Below are 21073 nucleotides of genomic sequence, written 5' to 3'. Positions count from 1 at the left end.
TTATGCCGAATGGAAAACGCAATAAATGCCAGGAAAAGGAAACCCGGAATCTTTTGATGTTTGCCGTGTTCATCTTACTAGATCAGCGTTTCCCTAAGTGGGCAATATCACACTCTCGTGGGCGATGGAATAGTCCGGGGGGGAGGAGATAGAAGCTACGAGTATAACTTAGGATCGTATGGGTTCGCTAGAGTAGGGGGAGGAGAAGAGAAAAAAAATTCTCAAAAAGGGGGGTGATGGAACAAAATGTTTGAGAAACTATGCACTAGATCAGTGTTTCCCAAAGTGGGCAATATCGCCACCTGGGGGCGGTAGAAGATTTCTGTTTAGTATAGAGATTAATTGATTTGGGGCGATGAGGAGAGAATTTTTTTGAAGAGGGGCGATGGAACAAAAACTTTGGGAAACTATGCATTAGAGCAGCGGTTCTCAACCGGTGCTCCGCAACTACGGGGGAGCCGCGTAAGGAAAATAAAAAAAAGTGAATTTGAAAAAATATAATAATTATTATAAATATTTTTAAATGATAGAAATTAATCTATAACTTTGATAAATGAATAAAAAATAGGCCTACAGGGCTCCGCCATGGAAATTATGTACCAAAGACGGATCCGCGAGTCAAAAAGGTTGAGAACCGCTGCATTAGAGACTAGATGGTCACCTCCTTGGTTTGGATTTCCGTGTTTTTCTCGAGGAAATATGGTCAGCTTTGCCAAAGGGCTAACCAATACTTATTGGAATTTTTACCAATGCTTTGCAATTCGACATTTTAATGCCATCTGTAAAAGTTTTTCAAGATGTCTCTGTTTTTATCAGTGAAATTGTATTACAGTCGAATCCCGTTTTAACAAATACCGTTACAGCGAAAATCTCGTTTTAACGAACACTTTTCTAATCCCCCAAATAAGTTTACATAGGAACCTGGTAACCTGGAATTCCTTTATAACGAAATTTCGTTTTAACGAAGTGATTCCTCCGGTCCCTTGGCGTTCGTTATAAAGGGATTCGACTGTATATCCCGGTTTTTATCAGGATTTGTCTCGATTTCTCAGTCGCTCATGGTTAGGGTCACGATACGTCCCGTATTAGCCAGGAGTCCCGGTTTTTCTTTTTTTTCTGGCTGTCTCGGGTATTTTACAAAAATGTCCCAGTTTTTCACGTATTTTCAACGAAGCCATCTTGACTTTTATTCTTCAAATCAACGACAAAAATTTTCTTCCCAACTCGGATACAATACGATGATCACGACTGCAATAAGAATATTTATTTCACACATTTGTCTTTTTTTTTAAATTCACTGCAAATTGAAGTCCCTAATTGTCGACAACTCTGTATTTTAGCACGTGTTGGCAACCCTGCTTTCTTTTGGCATCATTTTTTGGCGATAATTAGCAATGTCCCGTATTTTTCTGTATTTCAAAGCCCAATTTCACGTACTTTTCTCGAGCAAATATGGTCAGCAAATTCATGATCTAGCCAATCAGTGAATGTTCCATAAAAAAACGGGTTATATGGTCATTTCGGAAACGGCAGAAAAACCAGTATTGTTAAGGTAGTCAAATATTTCTAAGCTGAAACTGTCTGAATTTTTGCTTGTGATAAATATTTTTGTTTGTTTTTAAATGTAGTCTCAACATGAAGAATGTAGCTAATGTTGATGAAATTTTATTGTTACAATTAATGGCAGGCTCTTAATATGCAGCCTTCCAAAATAAAACACTGTTACACCAAGGAAATGTTTGAGCATTTCTAACTGAACTTACAATCGGAATGCAAATTTTGAATTTTTAATTTCATATTTATCAGGTGGATTTTTTTTTTCTTGATATCAGCTTTGTAGACTATAAAGGTCATTTAATTTTCTCCTTCTTTCTTTAATTCTGTATAAGTGATTGAATAGTTGATGAGAAATGATCTTACAATGCATTGTGTGAAACTGATCTTTTTTGCTTAATGCTTTGCATAATGTAAAACGGGTTGTTTTTTACTTAATGCATGGCATTATGTGAAACTGATAATTTTGCACGTGATGGTTTCAAATATTTCATTTATATACTCTATCAAATACAATGAAGAACATTTAATGTTTCTACTAAGATTTGAACCATTGACCAGTGCCGTCTTAACGCATGGGCCCACCCGGGGGCCTCAGGAGATGAAGGGCCCTCACAAAAATGAGATCCGGCTGAAATTTTCTAGAATTTGCAAGGTAGGGCCTCAGAAGAACCACTTGGCCCGGAGGCCCATGATGCTCTTAACTCTCTGACTGCTCAATTTGTGGACCGAAATTGCTTCAAAAATTGTCTAATTTTTTTTCACTCAAAAAGGGAAGTTTGAGCGGTAATACCACGTGCCTTCAAATGCCGCAATTTAGTGGACAACTAACGACACCTGTTGGCCAAAACAAATGAAACGTCTAATACTGTATATAATTTATTTCAGTGGTTAAACGGGGGAAAAACGGGATGCGCCCGCGGGATGAGCAGATTTTGCTACATTTGAGTTGCCCGTAGAAATTGCGGGATGAGCAACCAGAGGGTTAAGACGGCCCTACTATTGACTACTGCTACTACCAGGGCCGTATTCACCGACATGGTTTAAACTGTAGTCACAATTTTTTGATAACAGATCGACATGGATTGATTAAATTCAGGTTTTTAACCAATCTATGTTGATCTCTTATCAAAAAATTGTGACTACAGTTTAAACCATGTCGGTGAATACAGCCCTTAAACTGCACATGCACCTTGTCTATATTCCTCTATAGAATTTCTAACTTACGAGTATATACAAGATATACGGAAGACTGGATGCTGTGAAGATATTTATAATCCGAGATGTTGATTTTTTTTAAGGAAGGGAAAAACTCATCTCTGCCTCTACCGGGAGACAAACCCAGGTCCCTCGATTGCCAGACGTGTGCTCTGACCACTAAGCTACAGAGGAGATAGAGATTTTCCTTCGCTAGAGCGTAAATATATATGTGCCGAACGGAACCGTGTAATGGACGGTGAACCGATCAGCCAATAGCTCATGGACGACGACTGCCTCCCGGTAGAGGCAGAGATGAGTATTTCCTTCCTTAAAAAAAAAAAAATTAACATCTCAAATAATAAATATGTTCACAACATCCAGTCTTCCGTATATCTTGTATTAACAAGTGAAGAGCGACATTCATGTCACTTACGAGTATATGTCAGAATGTATTGTGAACCTAATATGAGATTTGTTTTGAGGAATGCTGGCTATGTGTTGCTTGTTGAGTGCTGCCATCTGCCTCCCGAATTCAGGAGCAGACAACTCGGAAAGTTATATTTTGCTTAGTATGTCGTGTGAATATTTTAAATGTAGGCCTGATTATTCTTTGTGGAGAGATGTTTTTCAAATGTGAGATTGGGTGCTTCCATTTGTACCTTTAAGTTGAAAAACCACATGAAACCAACTTCAGCTGACCGCCACTGCACTGTGCCGTCTGTAGCTTTCAAACCTGTGTCCTTGCAATACGAGTCCATGATGATGGCCACACGATCACATTGCCGCTCAAACCATTGATCAAAAGTACTTTGCCTATCAAATCAGTAGCAGTTTCTGAGGACATTTCAATGTAAATTAGTTAACCTTTTTGATTACTTAATTCCCTGTTACCCCAGTGATGTCTTAAGACATGGACCTCACAAAAATGAGAATTGGTTGGAATTTTCCAGGTGGGACCTAAAATAACCACTTAGCATGGAAGCCTGCGATGCTCTTGATATCGCCCTGTGTTATTCCACAAAACTTTGGTTGCTATAACTTAGTTGTTTTTTATGTGAAATTTTGAAAATGCAGTTCATAAATGAAATATTAAAGTATTGTTTCATAATTTTGAAATTATGAATTTAATCTCAAGTTAGAAATGAATTTTGAACTCTACAAACACTCTAACTGATTTTACTACAAGATGCAGAGATGCCATTGACGCGCTGTAACGCATCAAATACCCGGAATTTCGGAAAAGGACGCATAAAAATTTTGTTCCCCCGTCTTCTGGGATGCGTTCTTTCCTAGTTCTAAGAAGGGAAAAAAACAGAAAAACCTCCCCAACTTTTTCCCTTTGTTTTACCATCTATCATGATCACACGACCTTGAAAAGTGGTTTTACTATGTACACTGTACTGTATTGATATACAGGCGAGTTGTTGAAGAAAGGGACATCTAGTTGCTTACCTGAATGAGGGGCCGTGTAGTTGTCAAATTTTGGAGTTTTTATTCCCTGCGGATTTTTCCCCTTACCGGAGGTTACGGTACTTTCACGGCTATTTGCCGGCATTCAAAGACAGCGTCTATACAGCGTGAATTCACCTTGTTGCTACAATATTGTGGATGCCCATTTTCTTTTAAATCACGCGCAAAGGATTGGAACGCTCATTCAAAGTGTAAAAATTTCCCGAGATCGTGGGGGAAAAAACTGAATCTGTAAAAACTCGACCTTGGATATCCTCAGTTTTGCCATTTAACTGCTATGTAGTACTGTCAGAAATGGTTAGATATTGAAAGTGCTAAGATTCTTTAACGAAATGTAAAATCAATCAGAAGGGAATTTATAGATTGATTTATTAGTAAACATATAAATGTGTGCCTCTAACTGTTAATTAAGGAGGATCCTGCTTACAACGTTTTTCAAAAAACCGTCATAAAAATGTTGTAAACAAGAAAACACTTTAAACAGGAAATCTTAATGAGAATTACTTATTGTTAGGACCATGAAAATAAGTTATACTAAGTGGAAAAAGTTCTAAATGGGAGAAACATAAGTAGAGCCCGGATTATATGCACTAAAAAAGTGGTGAAATATGCTCAGTGGTAAAAATGCAAAAATATGCAACCTAATAATGCACCTTAATATGCACACTTAAAATTGCAAAAATATGTACACTTAAAAAGTTGCAAAAATATGCACCTAAATATGCACACTTAAAATACAAATAGTGCACGTAAAATACCAAAATGTGCATTTGAAATGCCAAAATATGCACTGAAAATCCCAAAATATGCATTAAACACTCCAGAATATGCACTAGAAATATTCAAAAGTCAAAATTTCCGACATATGTACAAAAAATGAGAAAATATACATTAAAAAATTACCATACAAAAAAAAACTGATGTATTTTTGTTTTTATTTTCTATCTTCTATTTTATATCTTTTCTATTTCTTCGTGCATATGTATTTCATTTACAAAAAAAATATCCCCTCATACAATATACACCCGCATATGCAAATAACTTCTACATATTTTTTATACAGGCATTTTTTTAATTTTGTGTTTGTTGTAGTTGCTCAATAATGAAAATACCAGTATCAAAAGAACTTTTGACACTTTGACGTGTGTCTAGAAATAGCCTTACAATAAAACGGTTAATATTTGTGTAAAATACTTTATTAATATGTTTTAATTCATGAAATTTCACCTGCGGGGAAAAAAAACCGATGTTATGAAAATATGAATAATATTTATTTGAAAAATCATAAAAAAAATTAAGCGTGCTTAAATAAACCTTCAAAAATATGCACTCGTACTGAAAATCCTTTGATTTTATACATTTATATGCATTAATGTTAAAAAAGGCCAAAATATACAAAGGCTCTAGTTATAAGTGAGATCAACTGTATATTTGTTTTAGATTTATTACATGTGTGTGAGGAATTCCATACGTTAAATTCTCACCTTTGGATAAGTAAATGAACCTTTGGGTATAACATGTTTTTAGATTTTCTATTAATAATTCATTGAGTAATTTAAGTAACTCATTTCTAAGTTAGAAATGAATTACTTGATTCACAGATATCTTCTTCTCCTACCCAGAACATGGTCCACCGCTAAGTCTCAATGAAGAAATATAAGCAGATGATCAAAGACCTGTGGCATGCTGGAAGAAAATTCATAGAGATACCAGTGAATTATGGTGGGGAGGGACATAATTATTTTTGAGATTGATTTTTTTTTTTAAAGGGACCCACTTTCACTCAAAAAGGACCCAGATTTTTTGAATATGATTAGTTAGATTAAATTAAATAAATTAAATTAAGAGTCCAGTGGCATCGCTGAAGATGTATATTTTTAGTAGAAGCTCTCTTAACACTAGAACCACGGCACTTTTGGTATACCTAGAAGCGTACACTTCCTACCGCGGACTGGGTCAAATTGACCCAAACTGTGAAAGAACGGTGTTTCATAGAATTTATTTTCGGTTTCTGGGTTTTCCCCTACTCTTATTCAATGTTGTTTAATTGCATATTCATAATGGAAAACTATATTTGTTTATGAATATAAAATGGTCTTCAAAATTAGCTAAAAAATGATGTAATTCAGTAAAAGATTTAATATACATTATTTTCTCTATTTAGTCTAAAAACACTTTTCAGTAATCCCATAATACGACAAAGATGTAAAATAAGCGTGTCACATTGAATATGAAAAAGTCTATAATATGATTCTGTGAAATAAGTATTGATTTCTTACTGATAAGTGGAGTTTATGATGAGCAGTTTGGAGAAATTTTTTTTTTCATTATTCTTACACATTCATCGCATGTTGAAGTTGTACAACCCATGCAAAAATTAACAGTTTTGTTTCCACATTTTTATGTTACCTGACATCAGACTCTCGTTTATTTTTATTTATTACTATTATTATTATTTTGATCGCTCATGAACAGTTACATGATCAAGAGCACACGAATGTTTCGTTTCGCTCAAGGGCAACACGTATGATGAACGACCGCAGTTCTTCAATACGATTTTAGAGGAACTGCTTTTAAAAAATAGTTCTGGTCTTTCTGTACTGCTCTATACAAAATCCATTAATATTTTTATAGTGAGATCCAGGATGTTGTAGAAAACGTGTGTGATGCCACCTTCACCGAATATTTTCTGGGCATTCGATCGCTATAACTACAATCGTTACACTTTTTTGAATTGTAGCGTGGAATAGTTTCTGTGTGTGTGGAAACTTTTTGTGGCTACTACTGCCAATATCGACTACCAGATGAAGCGTACTGAGTAATGAAAAACTTATATCATTCTTTCTTTGATAAATTGTAACTGTGGCATCATTGTTCCATACAACTGTAGTTTCACTATCTTTATTGCGTCAGATAATATTGCTCTTCGATTTCCTCTTACTGTCTCTACTTAGCTCGTATTTTTTGGCTTTTAGCATTTGATCCAGCTTCAGTGTTGTGAAAAAAGGTGTCAGTTGAGGCATTTCTAATCTTGTTCTCAATTTGCTTGATCAGTTGCATCACTATGTGCTCTGAAAGAGAGTGATTCATTGGACGCTGATACTCCCCAAGGTTTGGAAATCCGTGCAAAACGTATTTGGTGCAAGCCAGAATATTATTCTTTTTCTGTGACATCGTTTGCCTACAGAAATTTCAACTACACGTTTTTTTAGAGTTAAGCTTTTACTCTCCCAAAATCTTTATTGAGTCCCGTCAGAATTCCAGGTATTCAAGATTACAAAGGAAAAAAATATTTAGCTCTACTTGCCATTCCTCCATTGAAAAAAAGATAATCTGCTCTGATAATGAATTGGCCTTGACCTTGAAAGACCTTTATTCTTCACTATCTTCATTTACAAATAATTTTAGAAAGTGTAACCACTTCCAAGAAAATTCTACACCCCTTCTTTCCTATAGAATAGTACGTTGGGTCAAAATGACCCAAACCGCGGTTGTAGGTATAAGTGCTTATAGCTCTGAAACACGAAATGTGAAGATAATAAAATTTTTGTGAATTAATATTCATATGATATCATGAAAAGTCACGAAATTTTTTTAACATCTGCCCCTAAGTTTTCGAGATGAATGAAAACGAAGTTTGATTTGGGTCAAATTGACCCACTCCGCGGTTCTAGTGTTAAATAGCCTAACTGGGACCATGCACACACAAATGTAGGCTGGTTCATAGGTGTACACAGAATTTCCTGGGATTTAACATTTTTTTCCTTCTGAAGGGGGACATGTTTTTCTCTGTAAAAAAACACTAATCTCAGCTCAGCTTGGGGGGGGGGGGGTTAGAACACCAAACCCCTACCCTTTGAATGCGCCAATGGGCTGGTTCACAAAAAAATATGGTTAAATGAAGAAAATATAACTACTGTAGGCATATGTTGGATCTGTTTGGTACTCTTTCATGAAAAAATATTTTATTACACAAATACTATTTAGATATAAGGTGAATGCACCAGTAGTGGGTCACTTAAGAACATTTAATTCATTATATTTAAAACTTAAAATAACTTAAAGATATACAATATAAATTTGATAATTATGTTTTAACATAATCTAAACTCTTATTCAACATTATTTTTAAAAAACATTTGTAGGCCTGGTTGAAAATTTTGTATAAAAAAATAAAAATTTACACCTTTTAATTTATTTATTTTAACTTTTGAAAAACATCCACTCCCTGACCAAATTCTAAAAACATGCACCCCATCCCTCGTAGTTTGAATTTTGGTCTGGTAAAATTATTAAAATCTGGTCAAAGTGGACACTGAACTATCTGAGCTGTGCATTACATCTTCAGGATGATTTTTCTTTTATTTTAAAGTTTTTCTTGAAACTGAATAGTAATTTGATGTTGGTATAAATCTTACATTTATGCCTCTCACATTAGTGACCAAGAGTAGAATTGGGGGGGGGGGGGGACTAGAGCCTGGAAACAAAAATAATATAAAAAGATAAGGGTTCTGTCCCACACACATAAAATACAGGATATTGTAATATAACACAACCTTCACTCATACTAAAATGCCCCTTATGACTCGTCTCCCTGGATCTGTGCCTGGCAGTAGATTTTAAAGATATGTACTACTTTAGTATTTAACTGTAAAAATAACATGATGGAGAATGTGGTAAAGGGATTAAATTGAATATATAAATTATTAAACTGAAGAGCCAAAAAAACTGGTACAGGCATGCGTATGCAAATAAAGAGATATGGAACCAATCAGAGTATGGCGCTGCGGTCGGCAACGCCTATATAACACAACAAGTGTCTGGCATAGTTGTTAGATCGGTTACTGCTGCTACAATGGCAGGTTATCGAGATTTAAGTGAGTTTGAACGTGGTGTTATAGTCGGCGCACGAGAGATGGGAGGATGGATCCGAGGTAGCGATGAAATTTGGATTTTCACGTACGACCATTTCACGAGTGTACCGTGAATATCGGGAATCCGGTAAAAAATTAAATCTACGACATCGCTGCGGCCGGAAAAAGATCACGGAAAAACGGGACCGACGACGACTGGCGAGAATCATTAACCGTGACAGACGTGCAACCCTTCCGCAAATTGCTGCAGATTTCAATGCAGGGCCATCAACAAGTGTCGGCGTGCAAACCATTCAACGAAACATCATCGATATGGTCTTTCAGAGCCGAAGGCCCACTCGTGTACCCTTGATGATTGCACGACACAAAGCTTTACGCCTCGCCTGGGTCCGACAACACCGACATTGGACTGTTGAGGACTACTACTAAACCACGCATACACCTCGTCCATATTCCTCTGCGGAACCTCTAACGAATTGGTACATGCGGGAATGTGTGTGTACGTGTAGTGAAACCTAACGTGAAGTTTGTTTCTGTGTAATGCTTGTTATGTGTCGTGCTGCCATCTGCCACCAGTTTTCCTAACTGTGAGTGAAGTGTAATGATTGAATAATTTATCATTGTAAGCATGTTGCTCTCTGTGGCGAGACTTTTTAATGGGGAGATCGGCTCTCATTTGCGCCTTGAAGTTGGGAACCACAGGAAACCAACTTCAGCCGACCACCACTGCGGTGACGGTGGGGTTCGAACCCGGATCCCCGTGATGCGAGTCCGTCATTATGACCACTCGACCACCACAGCGGCGACTGTTGACGGACTGGAAACACGTTGCCTGGTCTGACGAGTCTCGGTTCCAATTGCTTCGAGCTGATGGACATGTACGGGTATGGAGACAACCTCATGAATCCATGGACCCTACATGTCAACAGGGGACTGTTCAAGCTGGTGGAGGCTCTGTGATGGTACGGAGCGTGTGCAGTTGGCGTGATATGGGACCCCTGATACGTCTAGATACGACTCTGACAGGTGACAGGTACGTAAGCATCCTGTCTGATCACCTGCACCCATTCATGTCCAATGTGCATTCCGACGGACTTGGACAATTTCAGCAGGACAATGCGACACCCCACACGTCCAGAATTGCTACAAAGTGGCTCCAGGAACACTCTTCTGACTTTAGACACTTCCGCTGGCCACCTAAATCCCCAGACATGAACATTATTGAACATATCTGGGATGCCTTGCAACGTGCTGTTCAGAAGAGATCTCCACCCCCTCTTACTCCTACGGATTTATGGACAGCCCTGCAGGATTCATGGTGTCAATTACCTCCAGCACTACTTCAGACATTAGTCGAGTCCATGCCACGTCGTGTTGCGGCACTTCTGCGGGCGCGTGGGGGCCCTACACGATATTAGGCTGGTGTACCAGTTTTTTTGGCTCTTCAGTGTAAATTCAATTTTAGAGATGTGAGGTGAGAATATTCTCTGAGAACGAGAATATTTTGAGAATATTCTCCTGGGTGTAAAAATTGTAGAACAATTGAGAATATTCATTTTTCTTTTAAATAATGAATTTTTTATTATTAAAATATTTTTTTTTATATAATTCAGTTTTCATTGCCTGAAACATTTAAAACAAGACAATTTTTGTCATAATCACCTCACAATGACAACTTTTAGTTCAAGAATATTCTCAGAATATTCTCTTGGTCATGATGAGATGTTTTAAATGTTTGGTCATGATGAGATGTTTTAAATGTTTGGTCATGATGAGATGTTTTAAATGTTTGGTCATGATGAGATGTTTTAAATGTTTGGTCATGATGAGATGTTTTAAATGTTTGGTCATGATGAGATGTTTTAAATGTTTGGTCATGATGAGATGTTTTAAATGTTTGGTCATGAAGATTTTAGAAACTTTAAGATTAATTAGAAACCTTAACTTATTTTAAAATTAGATAAATCTTCAGAAATTAGTTCAAAGCAAAGAGTAAAACCAAATTTGATTGATAAAGGAAGCTATATTCTTATATAATCACCTTCATTCTAAGAAGATGCAGAACTGTTCTTTTCTTCAATGTACATACACTTATATAAATTCTGTATTACTTATATTTCTTTGAAAGTTGTGTAATTCAGCCATGTTGGTTTCATTTTCTTGCTTTTAAACTTTGATATTGTGGGGTACAAGCATCAATATTCCCTCACAGGAAGAAAGACAGGAGACAGAGAATATTCTCTCGAAAGACTACTATTATGAATTACTAGAGAATAGGCTATTCTTATCGAAAATAAGAAAAAAGTTATTTACTCTCAAGTTTTATATATATATATATATATATATATATTATTTATTATAAAATACATGTTATTACAAATATTCTTGAGAATACGCTCTGGAAGGACTACTATTATAAATAATTGGAGATTATTCTCATCAAGGAGAATATTCTAGAACATTCTCTGGAAGGACTATTATAAATAACTTGAAAATAATATTATTTTCGATAAGAATATTCCCCGATAATTTATAAAAGTAGTCCTTCCAAAAATTTTACATCTCTTCAATTTAAACCTTCAGAACCTTTTAACTAAGAAAAATTTACTTTAACTCATAGTTTCCATTCTGTTGCATTGCTTGAGTTTTTGGAAGACGTACCAGAATGGACAAATTATCCTCAATTATTATTTTTTCGTTATAAATTTAAATGATTGATGAGGGAAAACTTTTTTTTATATTTTGAAGCATATGTTCATGTATTATCACTTGATGTTGATATAAATGAAAAAAAATCTTAATTATTTGTGATAATGACATAACAAAGTGGACATCCGACAGGAAAATCTGGTACTAAAGATATAACATGAATATTAAGTCATTTTGCAAAAGTCAAGTTCAAAATTGTTGATTAAGCATTAAAAGTAAACCTTTCAATGAGATCAATAGTGTTATCAGATTTAATCTGGAATAAAAATATATTTCCCAAATGAGACGGTAACAGAGTGGACATTTTAAAATGGGAAAAAATTTGGGACACGAACAAAAAAAATAGTTTTTTTCATAAGAAAAAAAAAAATTTTTTTATTTTTATAGTCAGTTTTTTATTTATCTATGGCACATATATAAAATTTGATTCAAAGTTTTTTAAAAAAAAAATCTAGATTTGCACCAAGTCTCTGTTTAACAATTTTTTCAAGCTGAAACAGCCAAATTTTGAGGTTTTGCTGCAAACAATGATTTTTAAAAAAAATTAGATACCATCTGAAACAAATTAAGAAATTCCATATGACAGAGAATTAAATGAAGTACTAGAAAAAAATTAAAATTACTACCAGAGTGCTCTGAAAGTTTGTAAAAAAAAATTACAAAGTCTCGGAAAGAGTTTGTACACTTATTTTGTGGGTATAACCCATTTGTAATACAGTTCATGAATACATTTGATAAAAAAGGTAGATATATACAGATTTAATATACATATATTGCAATAAGGCTGTGTTGTCAGCTATTGGAACAATTCAAAAATTATTGAAGCTTAAAGTAGGCCACCCCTTTAACTTTTTACATACTCGTTTCATCTTTTGAACCACAATGAATAAAATATTCAGAATGTACTAGATGAAATAATGGTACTTTAAAACAAAATGAAATGTGTAGGAGAAAAAATATTTAATACAAACGTATGTCTTTAGAAAAGTGCTAAGAATTAGTCAAAGCAACCCTCCCTTTTCACTGACTTTCTCGAAAAATTTGCCCAGTTTCAACAGAAACTAAAACAATGTGGCTTTCCATATGGTAGAAAAGAGTTAAAACTATATTCAGATATTTTTTTTATAATTAATCTTTTATCTTGAAATCTTTTTCAACTTTTAAAACAAGTGGCCCACTACTGGTGCACTTACCTTAATGGTAATTATGCTTAAAATTTTTTAATTAGATGATCATGTTCTGCAGAGCTAATAGGGAGGGGCATACTAAAAATTATTGTACATATAGGTAGTTATAAAAAAATATAACTTATGTCTTTTTGCCATTGCTGTAACTGGATGGGGGGGGGGGTCAACTGTCCCAAGCTGCAAACTTTAAGGCGTGGCAAATATAAATGTACCAAGTACAGTTATAAAATCATCAAATTTTGATGTGGGGGAAGGGGGAGTTGCAAAATTATGTTTGTTCCCCCCCCCCCCATAGAAATCCTAGCTACAGCCCTGTTTTTAAAATTGATTAAGAAATGGGATTTTTAAGCCTGTGTAAGGAAAAATCAATTTAAAGGTGGGCTGGGTGAGAGAGTTTTTACCATGTGTTCTTTCATGTGCAAAATATATATATATATTATGTGCTTGTCTATTTTTGCTGTAACAATAAACCAAATTATAGTTTATATCTTGTTCTCTTTTACATTACATTTACAGCATTGAAATGTTTCAAAGTGTTTTCACCTTTTTCATGGAGCTTGTAAGCAGTGGCTTCATATAATGGGCCAAGTGCTGAAGAAAATCAAAGAACATGAACTAGACATTTCAAATTCTAATTATGAATTTGGTAAGAAATATTGATAAGTTTGATAATTTTAAACTGTTTATATTGCCAGTAAATAATACAATTTCATTTCCCACCCAGCTCCACTGGTTGGAAATTACTGTATGGTGATATATGACCGGAGTTGGCGTAAGTAGGTAAAGTAGTAAATAATACAATAGAACCTCTCTATCGCAAAACTGATAGGAGTGTAGAGACAAAGAGTAAAGAGTCTTCAATGAATTTATATTATTTGTGATGCGTTAATAAAAGTGTAGGCCTATGCAATGTGGGGTTTAATCTATATCAGAGCTTGACAAATTGAAAAATAATTGATGTTTCGCCATATGTCTTAGTAGCCAAGATATGTTTTTCAAGATAAGCAGTGCAAAATAATGTTTTGTTCTTTTTTGTTTTTGATGTTGGTGACTGTGTTGGCAGACATAATTTCTGAAAATTTTAGGTTGTCCTCAGACTCTAGTAATGAGACATGTAAAATTCCAAGACAATTTTTTAGCCATGGTCTATAAATAGATTAAACCATGTGAATGGCCCGTTTATCCATTTAAATAACAATCCTTCATAGTAAAAGTTAGGCAGAACTCTACATTTGGCAATATTTTTACTGTCTCTAATTTGGTGGTGACCCTATTTATGTAATCCCAACCTAGTAACAAATACAGTACCTTCAAGTAACATTGTATTCATGGTCCCCACACAGGGAAAGCTGACAGGGCTTGTGCTGGGGGTCCAGGAGGAATCTCATTTTTTTTTCAAAACTATAAATTAACTATGGAAAGGGGAGTACACATGAAAAATCCTGACCTGGGGACCCAACCAAAGATCCCATCGCCTAGTGGCCTGACTGTTGAAGCCCTGATTTTATTTATACTAGGTGCATAGGTAACAGGGCCTATGGCATTTTACAAGTGAACCTTTGATCCTAGAGTTATACTTTCACTAAGAAAACCTATCCAAATAACATGTAGTACTCAGATATGTTGTTCAAGTTGCAACGGGTTGTGTATAGTTATTAAAATAAAATTGATTTTTTTATACGAACAACCTGTGCCCAAAAACCCAATTAGAAAGTTGTTGCCTTGGCTCTCCTGATGCCAACAAAACAAATTCCATGTTTCTAAGAGCAATATTCAATGAGAAATTTGAATTCCAAAAGCAGAGAAAAGTTGGGAAGAAATAGCATTAAATGCGGGTAAAACGATTTACCCATATTTGATGTTTTTTCCCAACTTTCCTCCATTTTTAGAAATTGAATATATCAGTGAGTATTGCACATGGATTTTTTTGCACCAGGAGAGACATTTCAACTTTCTAATTGTGTTTTAATACAAATACAATGTCGCAACAGGCAAAATGCCCAATGAGGTGGCTGAGAAAAAGATGCCCATAACTAATATGGATGCCATAGATTACTAAAATACAGCAACCCAATTAAAAATGCAATTACAAAAACTATAAACAATATATATACATGATAAAATATTATACAATGCCCCATAAAATGTATTTATGGTTGTCTTATTCTAAACATAGATAGCTTCTAGATTTACCCCAACATGTTTATCTTTTTTTTTAAACGTGCCAATTGTATTAGAATTCACTACCTCTGGGGGTAAGCTATTTCATTTATTAACAACCCTATTAGAGAAAAATTCCCTATGGCACCATAACCTCGCTTTGTCCCTTACCAATCGATACTGGTGTCCTCTTGTAAAAGCATTCGATTTTGAACACTTCGATCATATCTCCCTCGCATCTGCATTCATCCAATGTAAACATATTAAAAAACAAAGTCTCTTCATAACTCCAGTCAATAAGGACACGCATAGCTATTCTCTGCACCCGTTCAACCAAGTCTATGTCCCTCCATAGGTATGGTCTCCAAAACCTTACAGCATACTCCAGTCCAGGATGAACATAGCCTCGGAAAAGAAGAAAAATTACTTTAGGAGAACGCAAAGAGACCTTTTTGAAAATGAAACCAAGCATTCTATTTGCTTTTTTAACTACCGCTGAACAATGTTCAGAAAATCTAAGCCGCTTGTCAATGAGAATTTTTTAAAGAAATTATTGTCAAACTTAATAATTAATAAGTTTGACAATGATAATTTCTTAAAAAATTATCGTATCCTGGGATGTGTAAGAAAGATTCATCCCCATCTTTTGCCCAAGATTCTGTAATGGCTATAAAATCCAGGCCCTCCACAGCTATCATAGTTTCTAAAAAATCTTTTTTATTACCCAAGCTCCTGGAATTTTTAGCACACATTTTAATTTGTCTGTGATTTAGTGTCAGTCAAGAAGCCATCCAGGTCAGATGTGGGTAATTCCCCATCAATGCTGTTGTTATCATCATTTACTAACCCGCATTCCCATCTACGTGGTCTGGGAGTAAAAACCTGACCTAAGCCTATCGTAAACCTCTCAGACCCCCTCCTATTGAGATGAATCCCATCCCAACGAAGCCACCTATCGGTAAATGCGAGAAGCTCCAAGAACGTGACCCCAAGTGAGGAGCAAATGTCCTTCAGGCCTAAATTGAATTGGTGGATCCTACTCCTATACCCCCTACTGCCCCTTGGCAGCTCTGGAATCACTGCCACATCTGAACCCCATTCCTTAGCAGATAATAGTAAATCCCGGTATTCTGACAGAGACTCACTTATATTCGCTCCTACCTGATTCATTCCCACCCACAGGATTACCCACAAGAGCAACCTTTGCCAATGGAAAAACATCTGAAACATTGGTAATCTCTCCCCCCCCCCCCCCCCACCAGGAAGACAACAGCACTCAAAACTCTGAAAATCCTTACACACTCTGTTCCCCAGTTCCCTAACCATAGAATTCAAAATAGAATAGAAATAAACTTCATTAGAAGTTTCTGAGTAAAACATAGAGTTAATGGAATTATTGAATATACTGTCTTGTGCAACAGCAATTTGTAATTTCTTCCATATCATCTAAATTTCTTCTGATAAAGTCATTATTAAAACTTTCCGCCATATCTTTAGGATCACTCACTAGGTCACTCACTCACTTACTCACTGAGTCACTCAGTAGCTCATTCACTCACTCACGGATTCAATAGCTCGGTCACTCAGTAGCTCCCTCACTCGCTCATGGACTCAGTACCTTGCTTGCTCGCTCACTCACTCCCTTTCTCACTGACTCAGTAACTCAATCGCTCACTCCCTCGCATCAAACTGTTGTTGGCAGTGAATTGTTGGTCGGTGAATTGCATGGAGGTGAATTGTTGTCAGTGAATTTTCCGTAAACCATGTTAAACTAACTATATATTTGATTAATAAAATTGACCCTAAAGTAAGAGAATAATTGTTCACTTACAGCCCGAGCAGGTTTTTTGAGCAAATGGGAGGAAAATTGAATTTCCTTTTTCCACAATATATGAAAATTGTATGCACATCCTTTATGTGTACATCTTATTTGGTGCATGCACCAAAAATGAATTAAGCTATGGAATTGATCAATAAAATTGACCATACAATAAGGGAATAATTGTCCACACACAAACACACCCACTTCTGAGTAATCGTATCTGAACTTTGAGTTATGCAGAACTGTAGCAAGAAGATTGTTTGTGGTAAAATGAATGAATTTGGGTAATGAAAATTCTGAGGAATCAGAATGGTGCCCGAATTTTTTTCTCCAAATTTTTCAAACCCCGAAGAAAATGTATCCAAAAGTGATCCATATACAAAGTTTCTTTTTTGATTTAACTAACAACTCCTTGCAACATGAACAAGATATCTGCGTACTATACGTTATTTGGATCCTTTTTCTAATTGGAAGTCACATCAGCGTAGTGTGTTTCAGCCTTTAGAGTTTCATTTTGATCATTTGATCATTTTTGTCGCACCACGGTCATTTTCTGCACACGAGGGCTAATTAGACCGGGACCTACAATTTATTGCCGATTCCGAATGGCAGGCTTGTTTTTTATACTCGTCGAGAGGTTGGTGCGCTAACCCCTCGATGGGGGACTCCCTGCGGTAGCAATTTTTTGCTGCGGTCAAGTCGCCGTTTTTTTGTTGTACCCCTGTGTCAGAAAAGTACTATACGTTATTTGGATCCTTTTTCTAATTGGAAGTCACATCAGCGTAGTGTGTTTCAGCCTTTAGAGTTTCATTTTGTTTGTTTGTTGTATCCTTGTACACATATAGTATGATAAGTGTAAAATAACAGATGAGTGGCATAGGCTTCCCCTCTAATTGCTTCTAAAATATACCTTCATTAATGTACATTCATTTTTCTTAATGAAACTGCTGAACTTTTTTCCAATAGCTCTCAACCCCATCTCATCTGTTATCACCACAAAATCTGTGAATCACAACGGTATCTAATTGTCTGGGGGAAATACGTTGTAAAAATTTTTTATGTTTGTTAATTTTTGTTTTTGATTCAAAATAAAGTGTTCTGGATTCTGCCAAGAAGCTGGGCTGGAAGAGATCTCGGCAATGAGATAAGTCCAGTGGCAAAGTTCTGGCGTTCATTCATTTGTGCATGATGAGTGCACTACACATATTTTGCCATAAAAATGAATGAAAATAAGTGTTTCATTTTTATCCTCATATCTTGTAGCATTAGCCTTCTTTACATTTATCTACATTTTTAAACATAATCAACATCACCGATCGAATCCATCATCTTAGACTGAAGTATGAGCAAAATGTCCAGTAAATTAAAGTAATTCATTAAAGATTTATCATATTTACCAATGTGAGCTGGGGGATTTCGCATAATTGGTAAATTGTATTATATACATAATTTATGAAACTTACCAAAATGGTCAATGATTATGCCCAATCTCATCGGATTTATCAGTTACCGTAATATATACAGTGTGTCCTGTAAGTTCTAATGTGTCCGTCATCTCATCAACCGTTCGTCGTAGAGTGATGATTCCAATTTAAAAAAATGCTCAAAATGTGTTCAAAAATTACCCTGTATCAGTTTTGAGAGTGAAAATACAGCATATTACAAAATAGGAAATCTGAATTTTTATATGGACACCCTGTCCTAAAAGACCCAATTAAAGAAAGTTGTTGTCCTGTATCTTCCGAGGTCAACAAAAGAATTTTTTAGTTTCTAAGTGCAATATGCACTGAGATATTTGAATTCAAAAATTGGGAAAGAATAGCATAAATGAGAGAAACAACTATTGTCCACTAGCCATTTTTCCACACTTTTCTCCGATTTTTGAATTCAAACACCCCAGTGACTTAGAAATGTTTAATTTCTTTTTTCGGCCTCAGAAGGTACAGGGTAACAGCTTTATCTAATTGGATTTTTTTAGTACAGGGTGTCCATATAAAACTTTGTTTTTTATTTTGTGATACAATATATTTTCACTCACAACGGGTGCAGGATGATTTCTGAATACATTTTGAGCATTTTTAAATTAGAACCATACCTCTACAAAGAACAGTTAATGAGATGAAGGTGGCATTAGGACTTACAGGACACCCTGTATAATGCAGCAGTTTTGTAAGTGTTGTCAGAATTTACCTCATAAACTGTCCACTGTAGAGGTATGATTTCAATTTAAAAAATGCTCAACAGACGTTCAAAAATTACCCTGTACCAGTTTTGAGAGGGAAAATACAGTGCGTAACAAAATAAAAAAAATCTAAATTTTTATACAGTTTCTCTGTGCTCCAACTTCCAATTAGATAGTTGGTGCCCTGTCTCTCCTGATGCCAACAAAATAATTCCATGTTTCTAAGTGCAATATTCATCGAGATATTTGAATTTAAGACTGAGGAAATTTGGGAAAGAATAGCGTTAAATGTGGGTAAAACGGTTTTACCCGCATTTAACTTATAAACATGGAATTGTTTTGTGTTGGCATCAGGAGAGACAGGGCAATAACTTTCTAATTGGGTTTTTGGGCAGAGGGTGTTTGTATAACCGACTTGCAACATGAACAAGATATCTGAGTACTATACATTATTTGGATACTTTTTCTAGTTGGAAGTATGCCTCTAGGATCAACGATTCGCCAGTAGAATGCCATACACCCTATATACAGGATGTCCTGTAAGTGTTAATGTAGCTTTTATCTCAACTGTCCATCATAGCGGTATGATTTCAGTTTAAAAAATACTCACAATGTGTTCAGAAATCACTTTTTACCAGTTTTGAGAGTGAAAATAGTGTCACAAAATGAAAAAAATCTAAATTTTTATACGATTCCCTTATCCTGTAACTTCCAAGTAGAAAGTTGTTGCCCTGTATCTCCCGAAGCCGACTGAAAATATTCCATGTTTCTAAATGCAATATTCACTGAAGTATTGGAATTTTTTCAAAAATAAGAGAAAAGTTATAAAAAAAACAGCAAAATTAATAGACAACGCATTCCCTTATTAAATAATAAATTATTAAATAACGGGATCTTCACGTATTCCAAGGGATCAGCATGATCCGTCCAGGGAATTTGTTAGTGTTAGTAGACATTCATGCCCGAACCAGGATTCGAACCCAGAGCTGCACAGTGAGAAGCTAGTTCCCTAACCACTCGACTGCCGCCTAGCAGTCGAGTGGATTAGGCTGTTCTTTCTCCGATTTTTGAATTTAAATATCTCAGCGAATATTGCACTTAGAGACTTGTAATTTTTTTTTTGTTGGCCTCAGGAGAGAGACAGTCCTGTAACTTTTAATGTTTAATTGAATGTTACAGGACAGTGGACTGTATAAAAATTTAAATTATTCATTTTTTACACTATATTTTCACTCTTAAAACTGGTAGGCTATAGATTAATTTTTGATCACCTTTTGAGAATTTTTTAAATTGAAACTTGATCGACAAATTTTTTTATGAGAAAAAGCTTAAAAAGGGCGCTCTGTTAATGGATCAGGGTTTAAGCTACGGTCGCATTTTTTGCAAAATGCGAAAGAAAATGTTAGAATGCGAGAGAAGTGGTAGCCACTTTCGCAAAAATGCATACAGGAGGTACGGAACGAGTAGACATCCAATCATCAATCATTACATTAGCATTGTAGCATTTTGCTAAAGCTTTTCTCCCCATTTTTGCTTTTTTTGCAAAAGGAATTTTTTATCTAGCTTAAACCCTGTAATGGATCAACAAACTCAGGGTTGTTAGTCAGGGTTGGCAGGTTTTTGATATGACAGTTTTTGATGGTTTAAACTGTGATGTCAGAAACCCTCCATCAAAAACCTTTGTCAAAACCTCAAATATTGCTTTTCAATATGAAAATTCCCAATGGAAATACACACTTTAATTGCATGTAATGTTTAAAGTGACTATGTTGTACAATGAATAAATATTTAATATGATTGTAAAATAATTTTCTACCCTTTACAGAATTATTTTGGACAATATATATGGTTTTTTTGTTATAAAATTTGAATAAAGCATAGCATAAACACCAAAGGGAAAACTATAGAATGAATT

General features: G+C 35.3%; 1 protein-coding gene across 2 annotated transcripts in view; it reads left to right on the top strand.

Moving 5' to 3' along the window:
* Positions 1-1543: 1543 nt before the first annotated feature.
* Positions 1544-21073, top strand: part of LOC149084928 (F-box only protein 8-like) — a 72590-nt gene continuing 53060 nt past the window's right edge. Inside the window, exons 1-2 of one of the 2 annotated variants that reach the window (XM_089232667.1) lie at positions 1544-1806; positions 13511-13640. In XM_089232667.1, coding sequence (XP_089088793.1) covers positions 13574-13640 — 67 coding nt within the window. In that variant the 5' untranslated portion in view covers positions 1544-1806; positions 13511-13573. Of the gene's footprint in view, positions 1850-13510; positions 13641-21073 lie in introns of both variants that reach the window. The other variant, XM_089232666.1, reaches the window with a different exon arrangement.

This window comes from Pholcus phalangioides, unplaced genomic scaffold (assembly GCF_987345545.1).
Source record: "Pholcus phalangioides strain wild (caught in Gottingen) unplaced genomic scaffold, Ppha-v1.0 ptg000007l_1, whole genome shotgun sequence".
In the NCBI taxonomy this organism is placed as follows: domain Eukaryota; kingdom Metazoa; phylum Arthropoda; class Arachnida; order Araneae; family Pholcidae; genus Pholcus; species Pholcus phalangioides.
This window is presented reverse-complemented; position numbering and strand designations above follow the sequence as displayed.